The following is a 19,606-nucleotide window of genomic DNA, read 5'->3' as shown; positions in this document are numbered from 1 at the left end:
TCCGAGCTGTTGCGATCGTATCATAAAGAACAGACGAAAGCCACATGCGTGTTTTGATTCGGTTGGATTGTTTTGCAGAAGAGCCTAGCCGAGTATGTGTTTATGCATATCCTTATTGGAAATGGACTAACCCGACCGGGAAAGAAGTCATCACCCCCACTTGCCAGGAGGAGCATCCGCGTGACCATGTCACATGACCTGTCATCTCCCCACGACCCTCGCTTCGGAACTGCAAGTCAGTCATCCTACCTCATATCCATCGTCAGGATTTATCCAAAATCAAAATCAAAGTCAAAATATTCGACGCCAGTTCCACCTTGTATTCTACCTTAAAAAAGTTTCTTATCAAGCGATCCTATGCCAGCAGAATTCCTTTCTCCTGAGGATTTCAGGGAAGTGGATGATCAACTGCGCTGGTGCGAGCTGTACATCCATCCCAATTCTCTCGGGACCAAGTGAGTGCGAAGGAGCATGTCAGAGCGACTGCGATCTCGATTATAGTAAAGTTATGGTCTCTCACTTATTCCCACTACATGTTTAGAACGGCGATCACTAACTCGTCTAGCTTACAATGCCACCAAACCGACATCTGCAGCATGGCCGCTTCTGAGTCTACGACGATACTATGATATAAATATCATGTGATCTGAAACTGGCACAGTCTTAACGAAACAACAGACGAAGTTCAAATAATTATCCAGGAAAGGCAAAAATTACGCTTTCTTAACCTGTATCAGCTGGACCACGGGGGGTTACCATTCTTTGCCTATACGAGATGCCCCTTACGAACCTTCAGCTCTTTTTCTTGCGGCAAAGAGAGTCTGGAGAGCCGACATTGAATCAAGGTAGCCTTTTGAAAAGATTTCTTTTTATCGGCTATTCGAACGAGTCTCTTCTTATCTCGACGACCACGCCGATTACGATCTATACTTAACGGGCATACCGATTGAAGGTACTAAGAGGATTTGCGATAAAAAAGGAACGGGGTAAAGAGAGATAAAAAGAGCTTTAAAACGATCTACGATATTACGCCTTCGAATAAGCCATTTAGCTGATTCCGATCCGGCCACGGATTATCTTGATAATCGATATTAATATACGTTTCATACGCTATAACTTGGTTTTGAGTTTTTTCCTTTGACGAAAATTTATATTTCTTACGATCTATCTTATCCGTAAAGAAAGAGCATAATCGATTGCAGCTGCGCTATACCAACTTGAAATGCTTTTAAAGGTTGTAAAGATTATGCGATACCGCGGGATTAAAGACCTATAGCTATCTAAAAGAGAGTTTTTCTTTAACGTGGTTTGTACTTTTGATTAGATAATACTTTGCGTTTCTTTATTTAGCACGTCGCCGTACCTTACTTATAAGAGGTCTCAAGGCGGCAGGCAAAGCCTGCCACCCATCCGACGTTAATAATAGAATAATAACAGCAATCAGCTGGGCCACGAGAAGCGGAAAATCTAGGCCTATTGTTTACTTCCGGCACAACGGACCGCAATGAAACAGCCACCCACTCTATTCTTGACAACGCACTCACCCCCTCCTGAACTCCCGCACGCATTTTCATTCCCACGAAACAGATTCTCATCCGATGGCCCCTGCCAACACGTCTAAGCGAAAAGCTTTTTGATGAAGAGCCCCACCCGCCCGAAATGTTTCATGTCCTCCAATCTCCTTGTCGGTAAAATCATAAAATCATATTAAGTAATATATTATATATAAGTGGGATGCCCATCTCTAGTAATGGCGTATTATATTCCTCGACATTCCCTCTTGTGACCCCTCGACAATCGTTTGTTTACTGTCGTTTCATTCTTTCGCATTTGCTCGCATCGATTGTCGAGATTCCCATCCCTTTTCCAACCATGATCTATTCTACTTTGTGCAAAGCGTTGCTGTTGAGCAGCTCGTTGGTGGGCTCTGCCGGTATGCGACCTCGAAACTTGGAATAGTTAGAAGAGAGAGATCTAATGAAAGCAGTCGCTCTACCTCGTGAAAATGACCTGAAAGTCAGGGCTTCGGGTTCCCTTCCCAGCGGCACATCTCTTCGCATACTGCCTCTAGGCGACAGCATAACCTACGGCTTCCAACAAAACCCCATGAATTCTTACCGCCGCTTCCTTCAATGTTCGATCTCGACCTCCGGTGTCCCCGTAACCTACGGTACGTGATATAAAAGCATACCTTACCCATCCCCCCCCTCCCAACAGTCAAGGAAAGCAATAGCTGACCCCCTTTTGTCCACCAGTCGGCTCCACCACCTCCGGCGACTGGGACAACAACAGAAACGATGGTTACGTGAGCCAGGAGATAACCGCCATCGGCACCTCCGCCTCCTGGATCCTCTCCCAGAGCCCCCCACCGAACGTCGTGCTCCTGCACGCCGGCTCCAACGACATCCTGCACAGCGTCGATGTCGCCAACGCACCGGCTCGCCTGGGCAAGCTCATTGATACCATCATCGAGTCCACGGGTGCGGCGGTCCTCGTGGCACAGATCATCCGGTTGGGCGAGGGCTACGAGGAATTCAACCCCGCGCTGGACACGTACAACGCTGCCATCCCCGCCATCGTGGCAGAGCGCGCCGCGGCCGGTAAGAGCGTCGCCGTGGTGGATATGAGCGGTGCCGTCGACCCGAGCGAGCTGCTCGATGGCATCCACCCCAAGGCGGCGGGCTACAAGAAGATGGCGGCCTTGTGGCTGGAGGGGTTGAAGGGCCTGGAGATTAAAGATGTCACAGGGGCGTTTGAGGATTTGGGTGCTACCGCTGTGCCGAGTAGCGGGAACTGCGCGGATTTGGCGGCTTAAAAAGATGGAGGCTGGAGGGAGGTGCTGGCTTCCTTGCGGTGTAAACTTTAAGCGATTGGAACACGGCGATCGCCTCGGTTCCAAAATTCGCGGCTCTATTGAAGGCTGTGTGGCTGGTGAAAGACCTCGCCGCGTATATACGTGCTAAAGTTTGTATATACGGAGTACACTTATATAAAAAGTGTAATCTCATCTGCCCTCGAAAAGACTTGAACAAATAAACAAACAGTATCTTGAGCAAAATGCTATCTTGGGTATGCTGCACCGCTGCTCTACCATATGAAAGTCGACTAAAGCAACCTTATCAATCGTAGTAGTAGTAGTAGTAGTGGTGTTTGTGACGACCTTAAGCGATTACCTGAGGAACTCACGGGAGCGCGGGGGATCACATGGAGCTTAGAGTCAACAACTACCGAGTGTAGAGGTTGAAGGAAGCTGAGGTTTGTATACACGAAGGTAAGGAGCGCCAAGGACGCGTGAACCATGGTTCACGGGTGAAAAGAAGGGAACGAGAGAATATGAGAAGGAAAAGAAGGAAGTAGCTTGGCGCACATGAGAATAAGCCCAGGAGACCTGGCCTGTTATCACAGTATTGTTTTAACGCTTCTTGCGGGTCCTAAAGAGGAGTCCGACTTACCACCTCCTTAAGGGTATAATAGCGTGCCGGCATCAGGTCTTGATTTGAACATTTCGTAAAGAAGGTGGTGCTAATTAATTGAATAGTTCTTTAAGTACAAAGTTCATTTATATTAATAAGATCAAAAACCCGTAAGAAAAAAGACGCAAATCGATATAAAGTCCTAAGTCTTTGATCCCGCGGTATCGCAGCTTTAACATATCTTAATGCTTTTTGTTAACGGTATATCTGGTTACATTTGATTTAAGTGCTGTGGTCGCTTTTTATTGCGATAAGTTATTAATAGCTTGATATACCGTCTTTTTGATTATTTAATCGAGTATCCGATCAAGATTTTTTTTTTCTTTCCTTTTCGTCCGACCTCTTATATCCGTAATCGATTGTAGTTGTAAGCGTTTTCGAGCTAGCCTTTATTAGAGGTTCCTTTAACGTATAGCAATTCCGAGAGTTCCGAAAAGCTAAGCCGCTACCGTATCTACTTCGTTTTTTTAGCGTCTTCATATAATCGATCGTAAATACTGCTTTCTATATCGAGTTCGAAAGAAAGCCGAATTCAATTATCAAATAAAGTTATCAAGCTAGTCGGTAATATCGAGTTCGAGTTACGTATAAAAGAATATATTGTAATACTTATTCCGTATTTTTAATCGTCGTTCGTTCCACCGATAAATACAAGAAATACGACTAGCATTAAAGTGCATCGCTTCGATTACTTATAAGACTGCGTTATTTAATTGGCTTTACGAATATTATTAAAAATATCGCAGGTTCGTAGCCAGCGCCACGCACAGGCTCAGAAATCCGTCGTCGCTGGCCACAACCCTATCCATGAACAGACGAAGCGATATACTATCACTCACCATCCTCACAATCTTATTAAAGCCTTCTTTCTCGCTCCAGCAAGCGTCAACAAACGAAGGCCTTACTCCGTATCTCCTTGGATTTGTTCGAATACCATCTTAGCCAGCCGCACGATGACGCCTACATTATCTTTCTGCAGCAAACCTACTCTTTATCTTTCCAGCTATACGGAACGGACATCTAGATAGATTGGTAATGGTTTAGGGAAAGGGAGGGGAAGGCAAGGGAAAGAAAGGACCCGAGGGTTTTCTGTATCAACCGCGAACGTCATGATTAATTTAATTGATTAACATAGCACTTACGTACGTAGTAGTTTAGGAAAGAGAGGGGGAAAAGGGGCCGAGGATGTTTTGAATTTTAGATTCCATTCGCGGGCGTTGTGACTGATTGATCAATTAATCCCAAACAGCAGACGAGTCACGAGAGCCTGGGTAATATAATCCATCCGCCCGCATATCTACCTACGGAGTACGTACGCATCATGGAATGCAATTAGGTAGAGGAATATTCCATTCGGTGATATTGTTGAGGATCGAGATTAGGGATAATTTGAAAATGTGAATAAGTAGATAAACAAATGAATAAGGATAATACTTACGGCCCGAGCTGTACGGAAAGTAAAACATATACTACTACTAGTACGTACGTCGTAACCAAGGGGTTTATTGTGGAACTAAACTTTTGAGGCACCCTTAAGGGGTAACAATCACGACTGTACCGTGTTAACAACCGCAGTTAAGTAGCACGGAGTGCGGAGCATTCATCATGCGAAAAAAGCTTAGGGTGTGTATAGCTCGCAGTTGCACGTTTGTGCAACTACCGGTAGGCAGTTGAATTAATCTTAAACCGGAACAACTTCACTTAACAATGGAAGTTGTACGTTTTAAGGCTCGTATGGCTCGCAACGAGAAAATTAAATAGCAATCTGCAACTTAAAAGACTTGAGAAAAAATTAATCCGTTATGATTACTAATCATTCTTTCGTAGTAAACTTCAGATTAATAACGCTACCTCGTCATGTCGATTCTTTCAAACTCGAGGTTTCTCATCAGAAAGGCTTTCCCCGCGAGTCTCTTTCTTACCACGGTACAGGCCTAAGTATTACCCCTCGAGGGTGCCTTAAAAGTTTAGTTTCCACTTTAAACCCCCTGTTTTCCCTACCCTCGAGGGGTAATACTTACGCCTGCGACGTAGTAAATCCGCATGTATCGAGTATTCCGCATTTTGGCTTTGGGTGTTAACAAGTCTTCTATATATCGAAAATATTTTGAAGAGACTCTTAGGTTGTTTTTAATTCTCTATAAGTGGCTTGCAAAGAGCTCTTCTACTTATTACAGACCTGTCATCTTTAAAGTATGCTAAAGTGTTTTTGCGAGAGTGTTTTTATAATATCAAGTAGCGGCGCATGCTCTTATCGCAGCGATAATAACACCGATATTGCGATTGCGCAAATTACGCTTTCTCAGAATATCTATAAAAGAAGCTTTTGCAAGAAGGTAGCGTTGTGAAAGGATGAAAAGATAGTCAAAATAAGCGGAAACAAAAGGGGGAAGGGGGAAGGAGAAAGGGGGGGAGGGGAGGGGTAAATAGCTTGCAACTTGGAAGTTAGAGCTTTTTGCTGTAAATTCGATTTGCATAGTGCAATTGCAAGTTGTAAGGAGGTCAGATGCATACCTTATAAGATTCACGTGCGCGAGCTATACAGATTGCTCAATTCTTGCATCTTGACGTGCAACTTGAAGATGCAAGAATATTCTGGTAATGCAACTTGGCTTGCATCTGCGAGCCATACAAGCTCTAAGTTAGCCAAAATCAGTGGAGTAGATATATGCTTGGCCGTTTCACTCTCTCCTACCGTTTAATTGTACGGTCACCTAGGCATACCGGTATCCTAGCTCCCTATTGTTTCGTTGATATGATCCCTTCTACCGAACGGAAAAACGGAAGAATGGAAGAAAAGGCAATTATGTAAACATTACACCTCATCTCGTATCAGACTGTAGGTAGATAAGACGGATAAATATGGGCTTCCCCATCCCCTATTCACGAGAGCCCTAGCTTCTCCGCTACTTCCATTCTCTTAGGTCGGCAGACTCGCTACTATTCATTCTTTTACCCATCTATTCATTCTTTTTGTTGATCAAGGCTTTGAATAGAGAAGAGAAGACAAGGCGATAGACGTTGACTCCTTTATTCAGCTACTTACCTACCTTTCTACCGATCTATCTGTATACTGCATCCTTGTTTATGCGCTGATTTGCTTCTTACGATGCTCTCTTCACTTATCACCCTCGCTACTCTCGCCTCGGCCGTGGCCGGCGCACCCTGTGTCCTGCAAGCCAGGAACGGGAGCGCTTTCGAATACATTTTCGCTTTGTAAGTTTACCTTCTGTGTCTTTCTTATACGATGATCTATGCCAGCCTATCTTGTCCTATCCCGTTCTCCTCTTTGGCACGACCCATCTCTCCACTACCACTACTTCCGTCTGCACCAAACCACCTACCTATCTGTGTATCCATCCACTCACTCACACCTCTCTTCTCAGCGGCGACTCCTACACCCAAACCGGCTTCGACATCACGCTCGCCCCTCCGTCAGCCCAGAACCCCATCGGCAACCCTCCGCTACCAGGCTTCACCACCAGCGGCGGCCCCAACTGGCTCATCACCCTCCTCACCAGCCGGACTCCCAACATCCTCACCTACAATTTCGCCTCAGGGGGCGCCACCACCAACGCCTCCCTCGTCACCCCCTTCGCTCCCACCGTGCTTTCCCTCACCGACCAAGTCGCCCTCTTCAACACCCATCTGAACCCCGGCGGATCATCGCCATCACCAGCCGCATCAGCCTGGACCTCCTCCAACTCCCTCTTCGCCATCTGGATCGGCGTCAACGACGTGGGCAACGGCTGGTACACCTCCAGCTGGGCCACCACCCTCCCCGCCGCCCTGATGGCCGCCTACACGGCGCAGCTGGAATCCCTCTTCGCGGCCGGGGCCCGGAACTTCCTCGCGCTGACCGTGCCGCCCATCCAGCGCACGCCGATGATGCTCACCAACGACGCCTACGCCCGGGACTCCGTGACCCAGGCGGTGGCGAAGTACAACGCCCTGCTGACTGACGCCGTCGCCAAGTTTGCCGCGTCCAAGGGCGACGAGGTGAGGACGTGGGTGGTCGACTCGACGCCGGCTTTTGAGCGCGTGTTGAACGATCCCGCGGCCTATGGGGCGCCGGATGCGACGTGTTTCAACGAGGATGGGGTGAGCTGTCTTTGGTTCAATGATTACCATCCCGGGCAGGCCATTCAGCGGTTGGTGGGCGAGGCGGCGGCGGCGGCGCTGGAGATTTGATTCGAGATGGTGTGCGTAGAGATGCGATAGTAGGATCTCAACAGACATGCCGAAACGAAAATAAACAAATTAAACAATCGAATGAAGATTGAAAAATACCCCCCCACAAAAAAAACGTCCCCCAAGATCTAGAATCCCTCGCTATGAAATGAACAAATATAAACGTACTAAACCCCATCGTAAAAGATAAATAGCTCAAGAAGACGAAAAGGAAATCCAAGCGACGAAGTAAAATCACAACATGGAAGTCACACCAAAACAAACTTTCGACCACGACCTACTAACACATCATAAATTTGAATCCCCAATCTCCTCGCCCTCCATCTCTGCTTCTCTCCGTAGCCAGCCAGTCAGTCAATCAGTGATTCCAAAAGGGTATTTCAGAACGGCAGATGCTCGCTCGTCCCTCCGCAGTTGATACGTAGATCTTCTCGGCCTTCAATCTACGATCGATGTCGTGGTTATGGCTGAAGGCTAAGAGGGGATCGCTAGCTAGCTAGCTACCATTCATTTAGTTGGACTTGAAAGAGGAAAGAAAGATGAGAGAGAGGTTGAGAAAGCCTGGTATCATACGATGAGTTCTGTTTCGTGCTTCGGTTCAGTTGTTCAATAGTGACGATCAGTGTAGTGCGATGAGAGGAAGGAGACGAAGTAAGGTAGGTAGGTAGTTGATCCGAGATCTCGCGATATGCGAATGGAGAGCTACCTTCGACGCGCTACCTCGAATACACAAAATAATGGTTGCTGATGTCTTGAGTTTGATCAGAAGTAAATAGATCGATCCACCACCGCGACCGATTTTCCGCTGCAACCTGGTAGGTAGTAGATTCGATCCCCGTACTTACTTACAATCGATCCTTCGCATGTACGCTCCAATCTACCCTAAAAACCTCGTAACAACATCCGCGAACACCCCAGGCTTCTCAACCATAGGCAGGTGTCCCGCGCCATCGATAACCTCATAGGCCGCCCCCGCCCCCGCCCCCGCCCCCGCCCCCTCCCCATACGCAGCAGCCATCTCCTTCATCGTGCCCGGCAGCACGCCGTCCTTGCTACCCACCACAAACGCGCCCTTGACTTGACTCCCCCTCATGGCCTCCCGGAGATCATACTCAAACAGCGCATTCACGCTGCTCTTGAAACCCTCTAGACTATTGCTCTTCACCATCTCCTTGACCCTCAAACACGTCTTCTCCATCGCGCCGCCGTCGTAGCTCTCAGGTACGAACCAGCGGCGCGTAGTGATCTCCGCCAGTTCGTCGCCCACGATCTTCTCCCCCGAGGCCGCGCATGCGTTTCCCTTCTCCGCGAGCGCGATGCGCTCTCCCCACGCCTTCGAGTTGCCCGCGGGGGACTTGGAAGACGTGTCGCAGGATATGAAAGCGGCTACGCGTTCAGGGTATTTCAGCGCCGTGTTGAGGGTCGTGCAGCCCCCTAGCGAGACGCCAATGACGGCCGCTGCCTTCTTCACCCGCAGCGCATCCAGTAGGGTAATGATGTCGGCTGCCAAAACATCCACCGTGACTTTCTCGCTGCCGGTCGAGGACGACCGGCCGCGCGTGAGGTAGCGCAGGACGCGGTATTTCCTGTTCGCCGGCACCGCGAAGAACGCCGCCAGGAACCCGTCCCAGATCCCGTAGTCCACCAAGATGGAATTGCTCAGGACGATCAGCGGCGCGTCTGTCTCCTGCGATCCTTCAAGGCGGTAGGGGAGTTCCACCCCATCTCTCATGGTAACGAAGCTCTCGATAGCGCCAAACCCACCGCTCGACTCCGGCATCGTCCTCGTAATTGAGCTCTTCACATCCGAGGACTCCCAACTCGCGAGGTTCGAGGCAAGATACCGCGGCGCTGGCCCAAAGGTGTAGTATAAGTCGTAGACCCGTCTCCTCTTACCCTTGACGACCGACGTGCCGGTCATAATCTTCTTCGACCAGTCCGTCGACACGGCGGCCTGGAACTCCTCCCCGCCGAGCCCGTTCTGGGGAGCGTATTCGTGCAGCGCCAGATATTCCACCGCGGCGCTCTTGTCGATGCTGCTCGTGACGAACCGGCGCGTGCGCAGCCAACCCGGGATCTTCGACAGCATATGGACGTGCTCCTCCTGGTACCACTTCTCGATCTCGGCGCTGTTCTCCTCGCCCGGCTGCAGCGTCAGGAACACCGCCACGACCACGTTGCCCCGCCCTTCGTTCTGCACCTCCTCCAGCGCGGTGAAGTCCTTGCTCGCCCAGGTTTGTAGATGGTCGTACAGTTTCCGGTCCACCGTGATCTCCTTCATGGTGTCTGCCTCGCGCGGGCTCTTGACCGGCGGGTCCCGGAGCCGCAGGTAGGCATCCCGGGTGAGCTCGGCCATGTCGGCGATGTCGTAGATGGCCATCCATTCCGGCTTCTCAGCGGAGCCGGTGCTCCCGACCTCGAGGTCGTTGGCGCGGTACCGGAATCCGTTTGAGACGAAGGGGAGGCGGAGTCGGGTAGGGCCGTGTTCGTTGTTGTACCAGTCGTGGAACTTGTCTAGTGGGAGAGAGGGCTTGGGTTGCATAGTCACATAGAGGATGCCGGGCGTGGGAGACATGGTTACGGTGTTCGGGGGCTGGATGCAGAGGGGTGTGTATCTGTAGATGGATGTAGTCGTTCGGTGGTCGTTGGAGGTAGTCGTTGCTTGCTTGCTCCAGAGATGAAATCTTCGTGAACAAATAAATTTAAACAGAATCGAGTTTGAAGATAAAAAGCTTTGTATTCCAAAAAAGATATTGAAAAGAGGGCCCAAAGGAAGAGATCTTAACCGACCTTCTCCCCTCTGTGCCCTCCATGCTGGTTGATGGAGGGGCGGCAATACGACAGTGCGGGGTCTTCAAGGTCATGGAGGGGTAATAAATGTTTAGGTTCCGTTCCGATACGAGAACGAAAGATTTGGGCAGATACGGTATGTATGATAATCGTCGGTTACCTTCAATTTAATTCGAAAGAATTGATCGACTTGCTGTAGCAAGTCGGCACCACCAAGGCGGGACAGTAACGGAACACAACCTATCAAACAACAACTACTAATATAAACAATGATAAAAATATATCTACATGCTCAAAAAAACTTTACTTTACAAACGTGCATTGAAATATAAAGATACATTCATTTCTGGTGACTGAATATATTAAAATATAGTGAAAACATAGCTAAAAACCGTCCTGAATAAGTCAATTGTACTTGTCTGCCTTGAATATCTTAATAATTACAGCCTTAATTCAAAAAAAAAAAAAAACCGTCCTATAAATCGAAAACAAATGACCTAATCTATCATACTACAAAAGCTCTTACTTATCAAAGAGAAGTTAGCAGCGATGCACAGGCTTTAACCAAAGTCCGATTTTTTGTGCTCCTCGCTTGTTCCATCTACTATCTACACGGCAATTCTACCTAATACCTATACCTACCTTATATACGCCCTTGAATGCACCAAAACCAATCAGGCCGAAAAGGCCACCCAAAGGACCATTTTCATTACTTTAACCTAACACAATAAACGAGTAACAAATTATGATTAAGATTTAATTAATGGGTTTTTATCAATATCAATATGCTGCATCTTTCTGTGCAGAAACAATCACGAGATATTAGCTGGTTGGTTTTATGTTCATGATAAAGGGGCAGATTTGAGATTTTACTGTCCCGCCTTGATGAGCGTCCCGCTTGGCGCCAGGTCGCGATTTTTTACAGATGAAGTTCAAGGTTGAGCGACGATTACAGCAGAGGAAAAAGCATGACTTGACATCGATAAGCGACTCTTAAGAAATGCTTCATTCTGATCAATTGGATCGAGAGAATGAGAGGAAAATTAACTCCGATGAAATCGAATGAGTTGATTCTATAAGCACGACTGACTGTGCTTGGCCTCCTTCGGCTTGGTCTATAAACATGCCCGGATGAAAAAAAGTTACGATCTATTTGGCAAGCCATCTCATCAGTTCTATCCCATCTCCACCTGTCTCATCTCCCTCCTCCCTTAGTCATACCAGATAGCGTTCATCCCAAACCCCGGCTCCTTCACCTCACACCGCGCGACCCTCGCCAGAAACTCCCCCTGCCACCGGTAGATCTCCAGCCCGCCGTCCTGATCATCCGTCAGGGCCAGCCACTCGTCGCTCCAGTCGCACGGGCTGACAGCGTTGCTGTGCCCGCCGCTCGTCGGCGTCGGGTTCAGGCAGATCTGGCGCTCGATGTTCCCCTCGGGCCCCAGCTTGAAGGCTGCGATGTAGCCCGTCAGGGAGAAGGAGTTGGCGCGCGAGGTCGCGAAGAGATATTGGCGCGAATGCGAGAGGGTACAGACATCTGAGCGGTACATGGTTTTGGGGTTGGGGATGCCTGGGGGGGGGTTAGTATGGGAGGGATTACTATTTGCTCTTCTTCACGGGGGGTGGATATGACAGGGCTATGGCCATGTTTGTATTTTGATGATAGCCTTGATATTGAGATTGGTATTGAGAAGGGGAGGGGGAAACGGGAGAGAGAGGAAGAAAGGAGTACCCACCTGGCGGGATCAACGGATACGTCAAGCCCGTAAACACCGGGCAGTGGCTCTGCTCATCAATCACATACACCGCGAGCCTGTTGCCGGCCTCCATCAACACATACAGGTACCGCCCATTCAGCGCCACCCACCTCGGATGGTCGCCTGGATCCGGCGCCTCCACACACCCGACCAGCGTCAGCTTGCCCTCGGCATCTTTGCGGTGCGTCCAGATCTTGTTCGCCCTCAGGTCGGCCGAGTACAGGTACGTCTCGGAGGCGTCGAACACCATGCCGTGGATGCCCGTCCGGGGCTCGTACGGATAGTTCTGCACGCACTGGTCCAGGCCCCCGTCTGCCGCCGTGACGGAGAACACGTTGCCGTAGCCGGCGTGGTCGTAGAAGGGGTTTCCGTAGACGTTGTACGGTGGCTGCTTTGCGGGCAGGAGGAAGATTGCGCGTGTGTTGGTGTCAGGACTGGAGGCCGCCACTGCTCATATGGATATCAACATTAATCTCCACATCAACATCGACACTCCGAATTGCTGGAAGGGTACCTTCATGCGTCATGTCCATGCTCTTCAGATGCTCGATTTCCGTCGGGCTCTTTACGGCGAAACTACTCCACTTCTTCATCGCCGCGCCATAGATGTTCTTTTTCGCATGCTGCCGATATAAAATCTTTTTTTTAGCAATTATTTCTCTCTCTCTCTCTCTCTCTCATACACACACACAAATATTTGTCACTTGACAGAATCCTTTCCATTGGAAAAACAAAAACAAATCAAAAACACTAACATCAAACGCCATCCACGAAATCGGCTCATCCCTATCCACCTCCGTCCTCTTCACCATCTCCAGCCCCAGCGTCTCGTCGTCAAAGGCAAACGTGAAGATGGCGCCGGGGCGCGTCCACGTCCCGACCATGAGGTGGTGCTTCATCGTATCTCGCTTGCCTGCTCGCCTGCTTACTGTGCTGATCGACGGCGGAGGGAGATGTGGATTGGATTCTGGCAACCAGCGGAGAATCCTCGCACAGTCCGGCTGAATGACTGTGGTGAGTGGGTTTGAGATGAGGAGAAATTTTGGAAATGGGAATTAAGGAAGACGCATGGCAAGCAAGTAAAGAATAGGGGGCTTGATACAACAGTGAAGTCACGATCCAGAAGGGATGGACCTAGATTGTCGTTATGCCGGTGTCCGGAACCGATAAGAAAGGCCGGAGCGAACTCTGTTTGCTTGGAAGAAGCGAGCAGGTGGGGGTACCGGTACAGTAGTGGGGGCTGGGGCGGCTATTTGCTTATCCGCCATCCCTTGCGTCTCGATCTCCGGATCCCCACAACCATATCTTTAAAAAGCATTGGATCTACGTAGTACTTGCACCTACCGACGCAATCTCATAACTGATTTATTAACTCGACAATCTAACGCATTCTTGACTCGATCTTCGGGACCGAGTTCTATTATCTCTTCCCTTCCTTCTCTAACCCCCCCCCCCCCCCCCCCCCCCCACAAAAACTATCAACCAATGAAAATAACAACTAGTAAGTACCTTACCCTATCAACCCTCAATCATAACCAAGCCATCAACCTGCTTCCGTCCCCCCCCCCCCCCCCCTGCATTGCCACTGCCAGCCAGCCAGCTCTATCACCCATCTCCAAAGCAAGCAACAGAACCAAAACCAAAATCAAACACTCCCTCCTCCTCCTCCTTCTTCCCAACGTGAACAGGAACGAAAGACCACCGACGGCAGGCGCCCCGAAGCGTAGCTGACACGGAGCTCTTTCCAAGAACCCACTTGCAAGACGAGACGCGATGCAAGTGCTCTGCTGCCGCGTTGACACACATTTGCATTTGCATTTGCATTTCCGACGGGTTGGCTTCTCTCATCTACGTACTACTATGTATATGTATACCTATGTAAATCCAAGTTCAAGTCCTTGCACGCATGGCGTGCATAAGGTAAATAAATAAACGAGGTTCTGAATACCAGCGAGTGGAGCTACTACGTATCTATCTGCCCATCTGCCCATCTGCCATCACGAAGGGCCACCTCGCGATCCTGGCTGTGGTTGTTGTTACCTCGCCGGCGAGGTACCGGTACCGGTAATGCTGCGAGCCGGTCAGGACAGGCTGTTCCTCATCCGGTAATCCGAGAGACAATCGTGCCTGCCACGCAACTTTCGCGGGAAGCGGATGCGCCAGAGAGAGAGATCGATCTCGGAGGGGGTGTTGGGAAAACGGTGTGCGCGGTGGTGGTACCGGTACCGGTATATCAACGCCATGGGCCGTCGTGATATGTGACGGCTGTAAAAACTCACAAGTCTGCTGATATAAGACATGGTACCCCCGTCTTCCGACCCAAGATGTCGCAAAACGTAGCAGGACGCGGGAAACAGCAGCCAGCAGCTGTGAGAGAGGTGCACGGGACACGAAATCTCGAGTGCGGAGCATCAAACATGTGATAAAAAGCATCTTCGACATTCAGTCGAGCATCCACGTCAGCGAGCGCATGATATGCTATGTACATATTTATATATATATATCCCTTGACTGCCGGAAGGGGGTATTCGATCTACCGGTATCAGCCTTCATCCCTAACCGTCCTTCAGATGAAAGGGTGTATACCGCCCAACTTCCTGGCCCCGAGGCCATCCTCGGCCCAGCTCGCTTAATAAATAGGGGCTTGTTTACCACACGTCTCACCACCCGCCTCTATTGCCGATTTTGCCGGTAGAGTCTCTCCCGCATCCGGAACGGAGAACGGAACGCGTGCAACCCATAAGCTGGTACCGGTAGCTCTACATCCATCCCGTAAAACCACAAGAGGGCTGAATCATGCCATGCTCGTCCATCGCTCCTCCAGACTATACCCCGGCAGTATACCTCCTCCCGCCATCAGATACTATCCGGCAGCGACAGGGGCATCCTCTTGCAAGCTACATTCTCCGCCCCGGAACAGCTGAGGAGTCACAGGCAGTCGCTGGTTGATTGATGGGTTGCTTTCCTCTCAGGCAATGCGGGACCGTCGCCCGAAGCCGTGCCTGTGGGGCCCACGGAATCGACTCGACCGCGGCCGCAGCGCAACGCCTTCCTCCTCCACGATTCCCTCTGTGGGGTGGAGCGGGGCGTCCTCGCCGTGTTCGGTGGTGGCTGGCTGCAAGTGTGAAAAGCTGGCTTCGTGAGCTCCTGCTCGGTGCTCCGAGCGGTGGGATGGAGCCGGCGGAGTGCCAGCGGGCGGGACCTGGGCGTGCCGTCGTTGGTGCATCTGCTGCCGCTGTTCTGCTGATGGGAGTATGCGCGTCGGATGGTGGCGGAAGACAGGAACCCGATTCCGATGTGCTGCTCCTTTCCTCTGGTATGAGTGTTTCTAGCAGCGTTTGCCTTTCTCGTATCGTCTGGGACCTACCTGGGTGAGCACTCGTCCCGGCTTTGTGACTTCTCTTCCGGCCCTCGCTATTCGTGCCCCCGCCAAGTGTCACCGTGAAATTCCAAAGCACCATTCCGATCGCCTCGGCGCTGTCTCTCACTTTTGCGCATTCTATATTCGTGCCGCTAGGAGCGGGCGGCGTCACTAACCGTACGGCGTCCCTTCCTTTCCTCTTGGGCGGCAACGGCTTCCTCGCTGACCCAAACCAGCCGTCAGCTACGGCATTCGAACTCCAAGCTACGACGGCGTCCGTTCTTCCCTTTCTGAGTCCTCTTCACAGATCTAGATATGTTCTCAGCCAATCACCGACGTCCGCTCAAACGACATCGCGTGTCATGGAGGACCGAATCCCAGCATGTCGTCGAGCAAGATCATCCACGTCAAGGCTGGCGAGACTGTGAAGGCGATTTTGGAGACACGCGTGGACAAGTAAGATGGCAACATGCCCTGGTGGGCTGTGCTGATGTTGGATAGGCGATGCTACGGATGTCATAGAATAGATGCGCGCCACAAGGTCCGGCAACATGCCAATTCCAAGCAACGCACACCTGACGCAAAGAGGGACCTGTCATGGCTGGCATACGTGAAGAGAGTGACTGATGCGACGGTGGATGTCGGGTAGGGTGGTGGGTGGTTCGAGATCTCCGAGGCTGGCTTGAAGGTTCAGGCTTCAATCCTTCTCCATACTTCTTCCATTTAGACCTCAGCTTCACCGAGTCCTGATGACAACAGCCCACCGACCCCGGAATCCTCATCAATATCGACCAGACCTGGACGGGCTACCGTGTGGTGGGAGTGGCTGGACGGGCCCAACCGCGTGTGCGAGTGGAAGCTGCACGACCAGCAGCGCGTAGGTATTACGGCCAGTGTCTGCCGTCAGAGGTCGGCACCAGTGTCATCCGCGAAATATACCCGCCGATGAGAGCGCGCAATGCGCGGCCCCGTATCCACCGGTTCACTTACTACGTACCTAGGTAGTTTCTGCGGAAAATCAATCTTTGGTATTTTAGGTTCTCGGAAGTTTCTCGCATCTCCAGTATGCTTTTCTCTTATCCTTTCGCGAAACCTAGCCGGGCACCACCTGTCCATGTCACCATCCAGATGCAATATCTGGGGCTTCCTACTACGTACGTCGTCGTGAAGGGCTCCCGTGATGCTCAGTGCTTCGCCGCTCCAGGGACCGGTACTTACTTACTGTACCGCCGTACACGCGATGCAGATGTCCGTCGGCTCTCCGCCCGATTCCACCCCCGTCCCGTAGGTAGGCTTGATCTCCTGCCCGTCATGATCATCCACCCTGGTTAGTACTACTAGTTAGTACCGGTACTACTACCTCCCACGCCGCGACGACAGTCATCCGTCCTTGCATACTTATTCAGCCTAAACAAGGCTGTGACCGAAGATCCCTGGCGAGAAGCGATGACCCACAAATTACCATGGCTTGCCTGTAGCAGCACGAACTCAACCGGATAGAGCTTGAGAGGAGTACGTAGCGGTAGTAGGTAGTAGGTAGTAGGTAGTAGGTAGTAGGTAGTAGGTAGTAGGTAGTAGGTAGTAGGTAGTAGGTAGTAGGTAGTAGGTAGTAGGTCGTAGGTCGTAGGTCGTACGAATGGATTCTGACGAGAATGGCTGCCGAAGAGAGATGTCTTGTCGGCAATGTACGTAGTAGGGGGAATGTGCAGTGGGTGGGCCGGCGCGCAGGCTTCGAGGGCTCTGTCGTACTCGTACTCGTACTCGTACTCGTACTCGTACTCGTAGTAAATCCGCCCGCACCAGCCGCGGGACTGGAAGCTCCGTCCATCCCAGCACGGATTCTTTGATTCGCCTGACCCTCCTCGTCCCTGGAGCTGAAGTATTACCGTACAGACCTTACGCAGTATTACACCCGTAGTATACACATAACTGGCACTACCCGTCGTTCTCCCGCGCAGAGGCACTCTCCTGGCCTCTCCGTCGACGATCGTGACGATGAAACAAGAATTAATCTACACGCAGATTACAACTTGCTCTGCGTGGATGGGAGGCGGTCCTTTACCTTTAACTCTCGCTGATGCTGATGCTGATGCTGATGCTGATGCTGATGCTGATGCTGATGCTTGAAGCCTATATACCGGGCACGGTAAAGGAGTGGGGGAATCTCACCACCCCTGACGCCAAGCCGAATCCCCCTCAAACGTTCGCGGGGGATCGAAATTTCCCCGAGCGCGTTTCCTTCTCATATTGACTCAGCCGTCGGTACAAGTAGGTGGGAATTCCCCCGAGCCATCTCTCGACCGGTAGACCTGATGCACGCAGCACGCAACAAAGACGGACCTCGACATACAATCACACCATCCACCAGCGCGTCGATATTGTCGTGCGAAAAATCAAAAAAAAAAAAAAAAAAAAAAAAAAAAAAAAAAACAAACAAACAAAAAAAAAAAAACTACCCAACAGGCAGCACAGATACCCGGAATGGACCACTCGTCAGAAGCGTCCGAGCTGGCGCTGGAGCTGCGCGAGCTGCAGAGATGGACATCGATGCTGGACGAGAGTCAGCGCATGACCGCGACGCTGCAGATGATGCGAGACGCGACGCTGGAGCAGGTGCGCGTCCTGATGCAGGTGCTGCGGGAGCGAGAGGCCGAACTTACCACCCGATACATTCCCATCCCCGACGCTCGGCTCTGCACCAAAGGTACATTAATCATCCCTATCATCCGGGTGCTGGGGGAGGAAGAGAAGAACACTGACACGCCTGGTAGATTTTCCGGCTTTTCTCAGCTCCTCGCCCGGATCGACTTCGCCGAGCAGCAGCAGCGTGAGCAGTATCAACACCACCTCGACAGCGCCCAGCAGCAGCAGCAGCAACAGCAACAAGATCGCATACTTCCACTCGCGGAGCCCGATCCATTACCAGCGGTCACGTTCGACGGGATCTGCATCTTCCCCCCCACCCCAGACATCGCGCGGGTCATCCGAGACATTTTCTTCACCATCACCCGCCGCTTCTTCGCCGCACTATCTCGGGTCCCCTTCGCCGCGCCACCCCTCGTCCCGGAACCACCGCTTCCCCGACCCAAGGCCAGCCCGCGAGGACGACGACGTGCAGGCCCAGCTCGCAGCCCAGCTCACCCTCATCAACCTCACCGCCATCCCGCTCCGCGCGGCCGAAGGAACCCCGCCGGCGCGCCCTCGGAAATCTCTTCCGTACCCGCGAGACGACGAGGTGGATCCGCGCTGGCTGCGCAAGTGGCTGCACGCGCTGCGGCTGCACAAGTACACGGCGTGCTTGGAAGGGCTGAGCCCGTCTCGCTTGTTGGAGCTGCACGACCAGGAGGAGGACCTGATCGAGCGCGGGATCTGCTCGATTGGGGCGCGGAAAAAGTTGATGGCGGTATGTTCTTATTTTCTAGCCTCCTCCCTCCTCTGCCCTCCGAGGCAGTTCAGCGGAAACGGCGAGTGAAGCAGGGACTGATTTTCATAATGACGCTAGGCACTTCACGAGGCGCGGGAAAATAAAGCGAAAGCTTGATGATGATGATGATGATGATGATGATGATGATGATGATGATGATGATATAAGCTTCAAAGATGATGGTATGCGGTATGCATCGTAACGAAGAGTGCTCCCGCAGGACGGCCGTCGACGGTTACCCATCTACTAAGCGAGCCTCAACACGAAATCAAACGGAGTAGTAAAAAGTGATATCCCGCACTTGCCTACCTACCTGTCTCTCTATCTATCCTAATAACTCTCCCTCCCCCCTCTTCCCTACCTAAGCCCACGTGAACCAACCGTCCGAAGCATCTGCAAGCCCTCAATCACCCCCCCTCTGAGATCCGAGATCCCACCGCCGCACACAAACATACCAACTGCAAGAGCAGCAGCAGCAGCAGCAGCCGCTCTCCCTCCCCCAAAACGCTCACGTCTCTTCTTCCCGCGTCTGCCTGCTAGGCTCCAGCGTGCGTGCGTGCGTGCGTGCGTGCGTGCATCCATACCTATATATATACCTACATATATATAT

General features: G+C 51.2%; 8 protein-coding genes across 8 annotated transcripts; 5 read left to right on the top strand and 3 right to left on the bottom strand.

The window, feature by feature from the left end:
* Positions 1-186: 186 nt before the first annotated feature.
* L3040_005352 (uncharacterized protein) lies at positions 187-610 on the top strand (the record flags this gene model as incomplete). The annotated part of the gene is made up of 3 exons (XM_066157342.1): positions 187-235; positions 393-505; positions 566-610. The coding sequence occupies 3 exons, from the start codon at positions 187-189 to the stop codon at positions 608-610; spliced, it is 207 nt and encodes a 68-aa protein (XP_066011647.1).
* A 1,262-nt stretch (positions 611-1,872) lies between these two features.
* Positions 1,873-2,815, top strand: L3040_005351 (uncharacterized protein; the record flags this gene model as incomplete). The annotated part of the gene is made up of 3 exons (XM_007292536.1): positions 1,873-1,933; positions 1,988-2,170; positions 2,256-2,815. The coding sequence occupies 3 exons, from the start codon at positions 1,873-1,875 to the stop codon at positions 2,813-2,815; spliced, it is 804 nt and encodes a 267-aa protein (XP_007292598.1).
* Positions 2,816-6,582: 3,767 nt separating this feature from the next.
* L3040_005350 (uncharacterized protein) lies at positions 6,583-7,664 on the top strand (the record flags this gene model as incomplete). Its single annotated transcript, XM_007292535.1, has 2 exons — positions 6,583-6,689; positions 6,860-7,664. The coding sequence occupies 2 exons, from the start codon at positions 6,583-6,585 to the stop codon at positions 7,662-7,664; spliced, it is 912 nt and encodes a 303-aa protein (XP_007292597.1).
* An 877-nt stretch (positions 7,665-8,541) lies between these two features.
* On the bottom strand, positions 8,542-10,239 carry L3040_005349 (uncharacterized protein; the record flags this gene model as incomplete). Its single annotated transcript, XM_007292534.2, has 1 exon — positions 8,542-10,239. One exon carries the CDS (start codon positions 10,237-10,239, stop codon positions 8,542-8,544), a length of 1,698 nt encoding a protein of 565 aa, XP_007292596.2.
* Positions 10,240-11,665: 1,426 nt separating this feature from the next.
* On the bottom strand, positions 11,666-13,110 carry L3040_005348 (uncharacterized protein; the record flags this gene model as incomplete). Its single annotated transcript, XM_007292533.2, has 4 exons — positions 11,666-12,024; positions 12,191-12,658; positions 12,726-12,834; positions 12,967-13,110. The coding sequence occupies 4 exons, from the start codon at positions 13,108-13,110 to the stop codon at positions 11,666-11,668; spliced, it is 1,080 nt and encodes a 359-aa protein (XP_007292595.2).
* Positions 13,111-15,179: 2,069 nt separating this feature from the next.
* L3040_005347 (uncharacterized protein) lies at positions 15,180-15,672 on the bottom strand (the record flags this gene model as incomplete). Its single annotated transcript, XM_066157340.1, has 2 exons — positions 15,180-15,517; positions 15,579-15,672. The coding sequence occupies 2 exons, from the start codon at positions 15,670-15,672 to the stop codon at positions 15,180-15,182; spliced, it is 432 nt and encodes a 143-aa protein (XP_066011646.1).
* Positions 15,673-15,954: 282 nt separating this feature from the next.
* Positions 15,955-16,221, top strand: L3040_005346 (uncharacterized protein; the record flags this gene model as incomplete). The annotated part of the gene is made up of 2 exons (XM_066157339.1): positions 15,955-16,028; positions 16,074-16,221. 2 exons carry the CDS (start codon positions 15,955-15,957, stop codon positions 16,219-16,221), a joined length of 222 nt encoding a protein of 73 aa, XP_066011645.1.
* A 1,832-nt stretch (positions 16,222-18,053) lies between these two features.
* On the top strand, positions 18,054-19,113 carry L3040_005345 (uncharacterized protein; the record flags this gene model as incomplete). Its single annotated transcript, XM_066157338.1, has 3 exons — positions 18,054-18,276; positions 18,344-18,975; positions 19,075-19,113. The coding sequence occupies 3 exons, from the start codon at positions 18,054-18,056 to the stop codon at positions 19,111-19,113; spliced, it is 894 nt and encodes a 297-aa protein (XP_066011644.1).
* Positions 19,114-19,606: the final 493 nt, after the last annotated feature.

This window comes from Drepanopeziza brunnea (genome assembly GCF_022702325.1).
Source record: "Drepanopeziza brunnea f. sp. 'multigermtubi' strain 214-2 chromosome Unknown ctg8, whole genome shotgun sequence".
Lineage (NCBI taxonomy): Eukaryota > Fungi > Ascomycota > Leotiomycetes > Helotiales > Drepanopezizaceae > Drepanopeziza > Drepanopeziza brunnea.
Note: the sequence above shows the minus strand (reverse complement) of the source record. Positions and strands in the feature narration are given on the sequence as shown.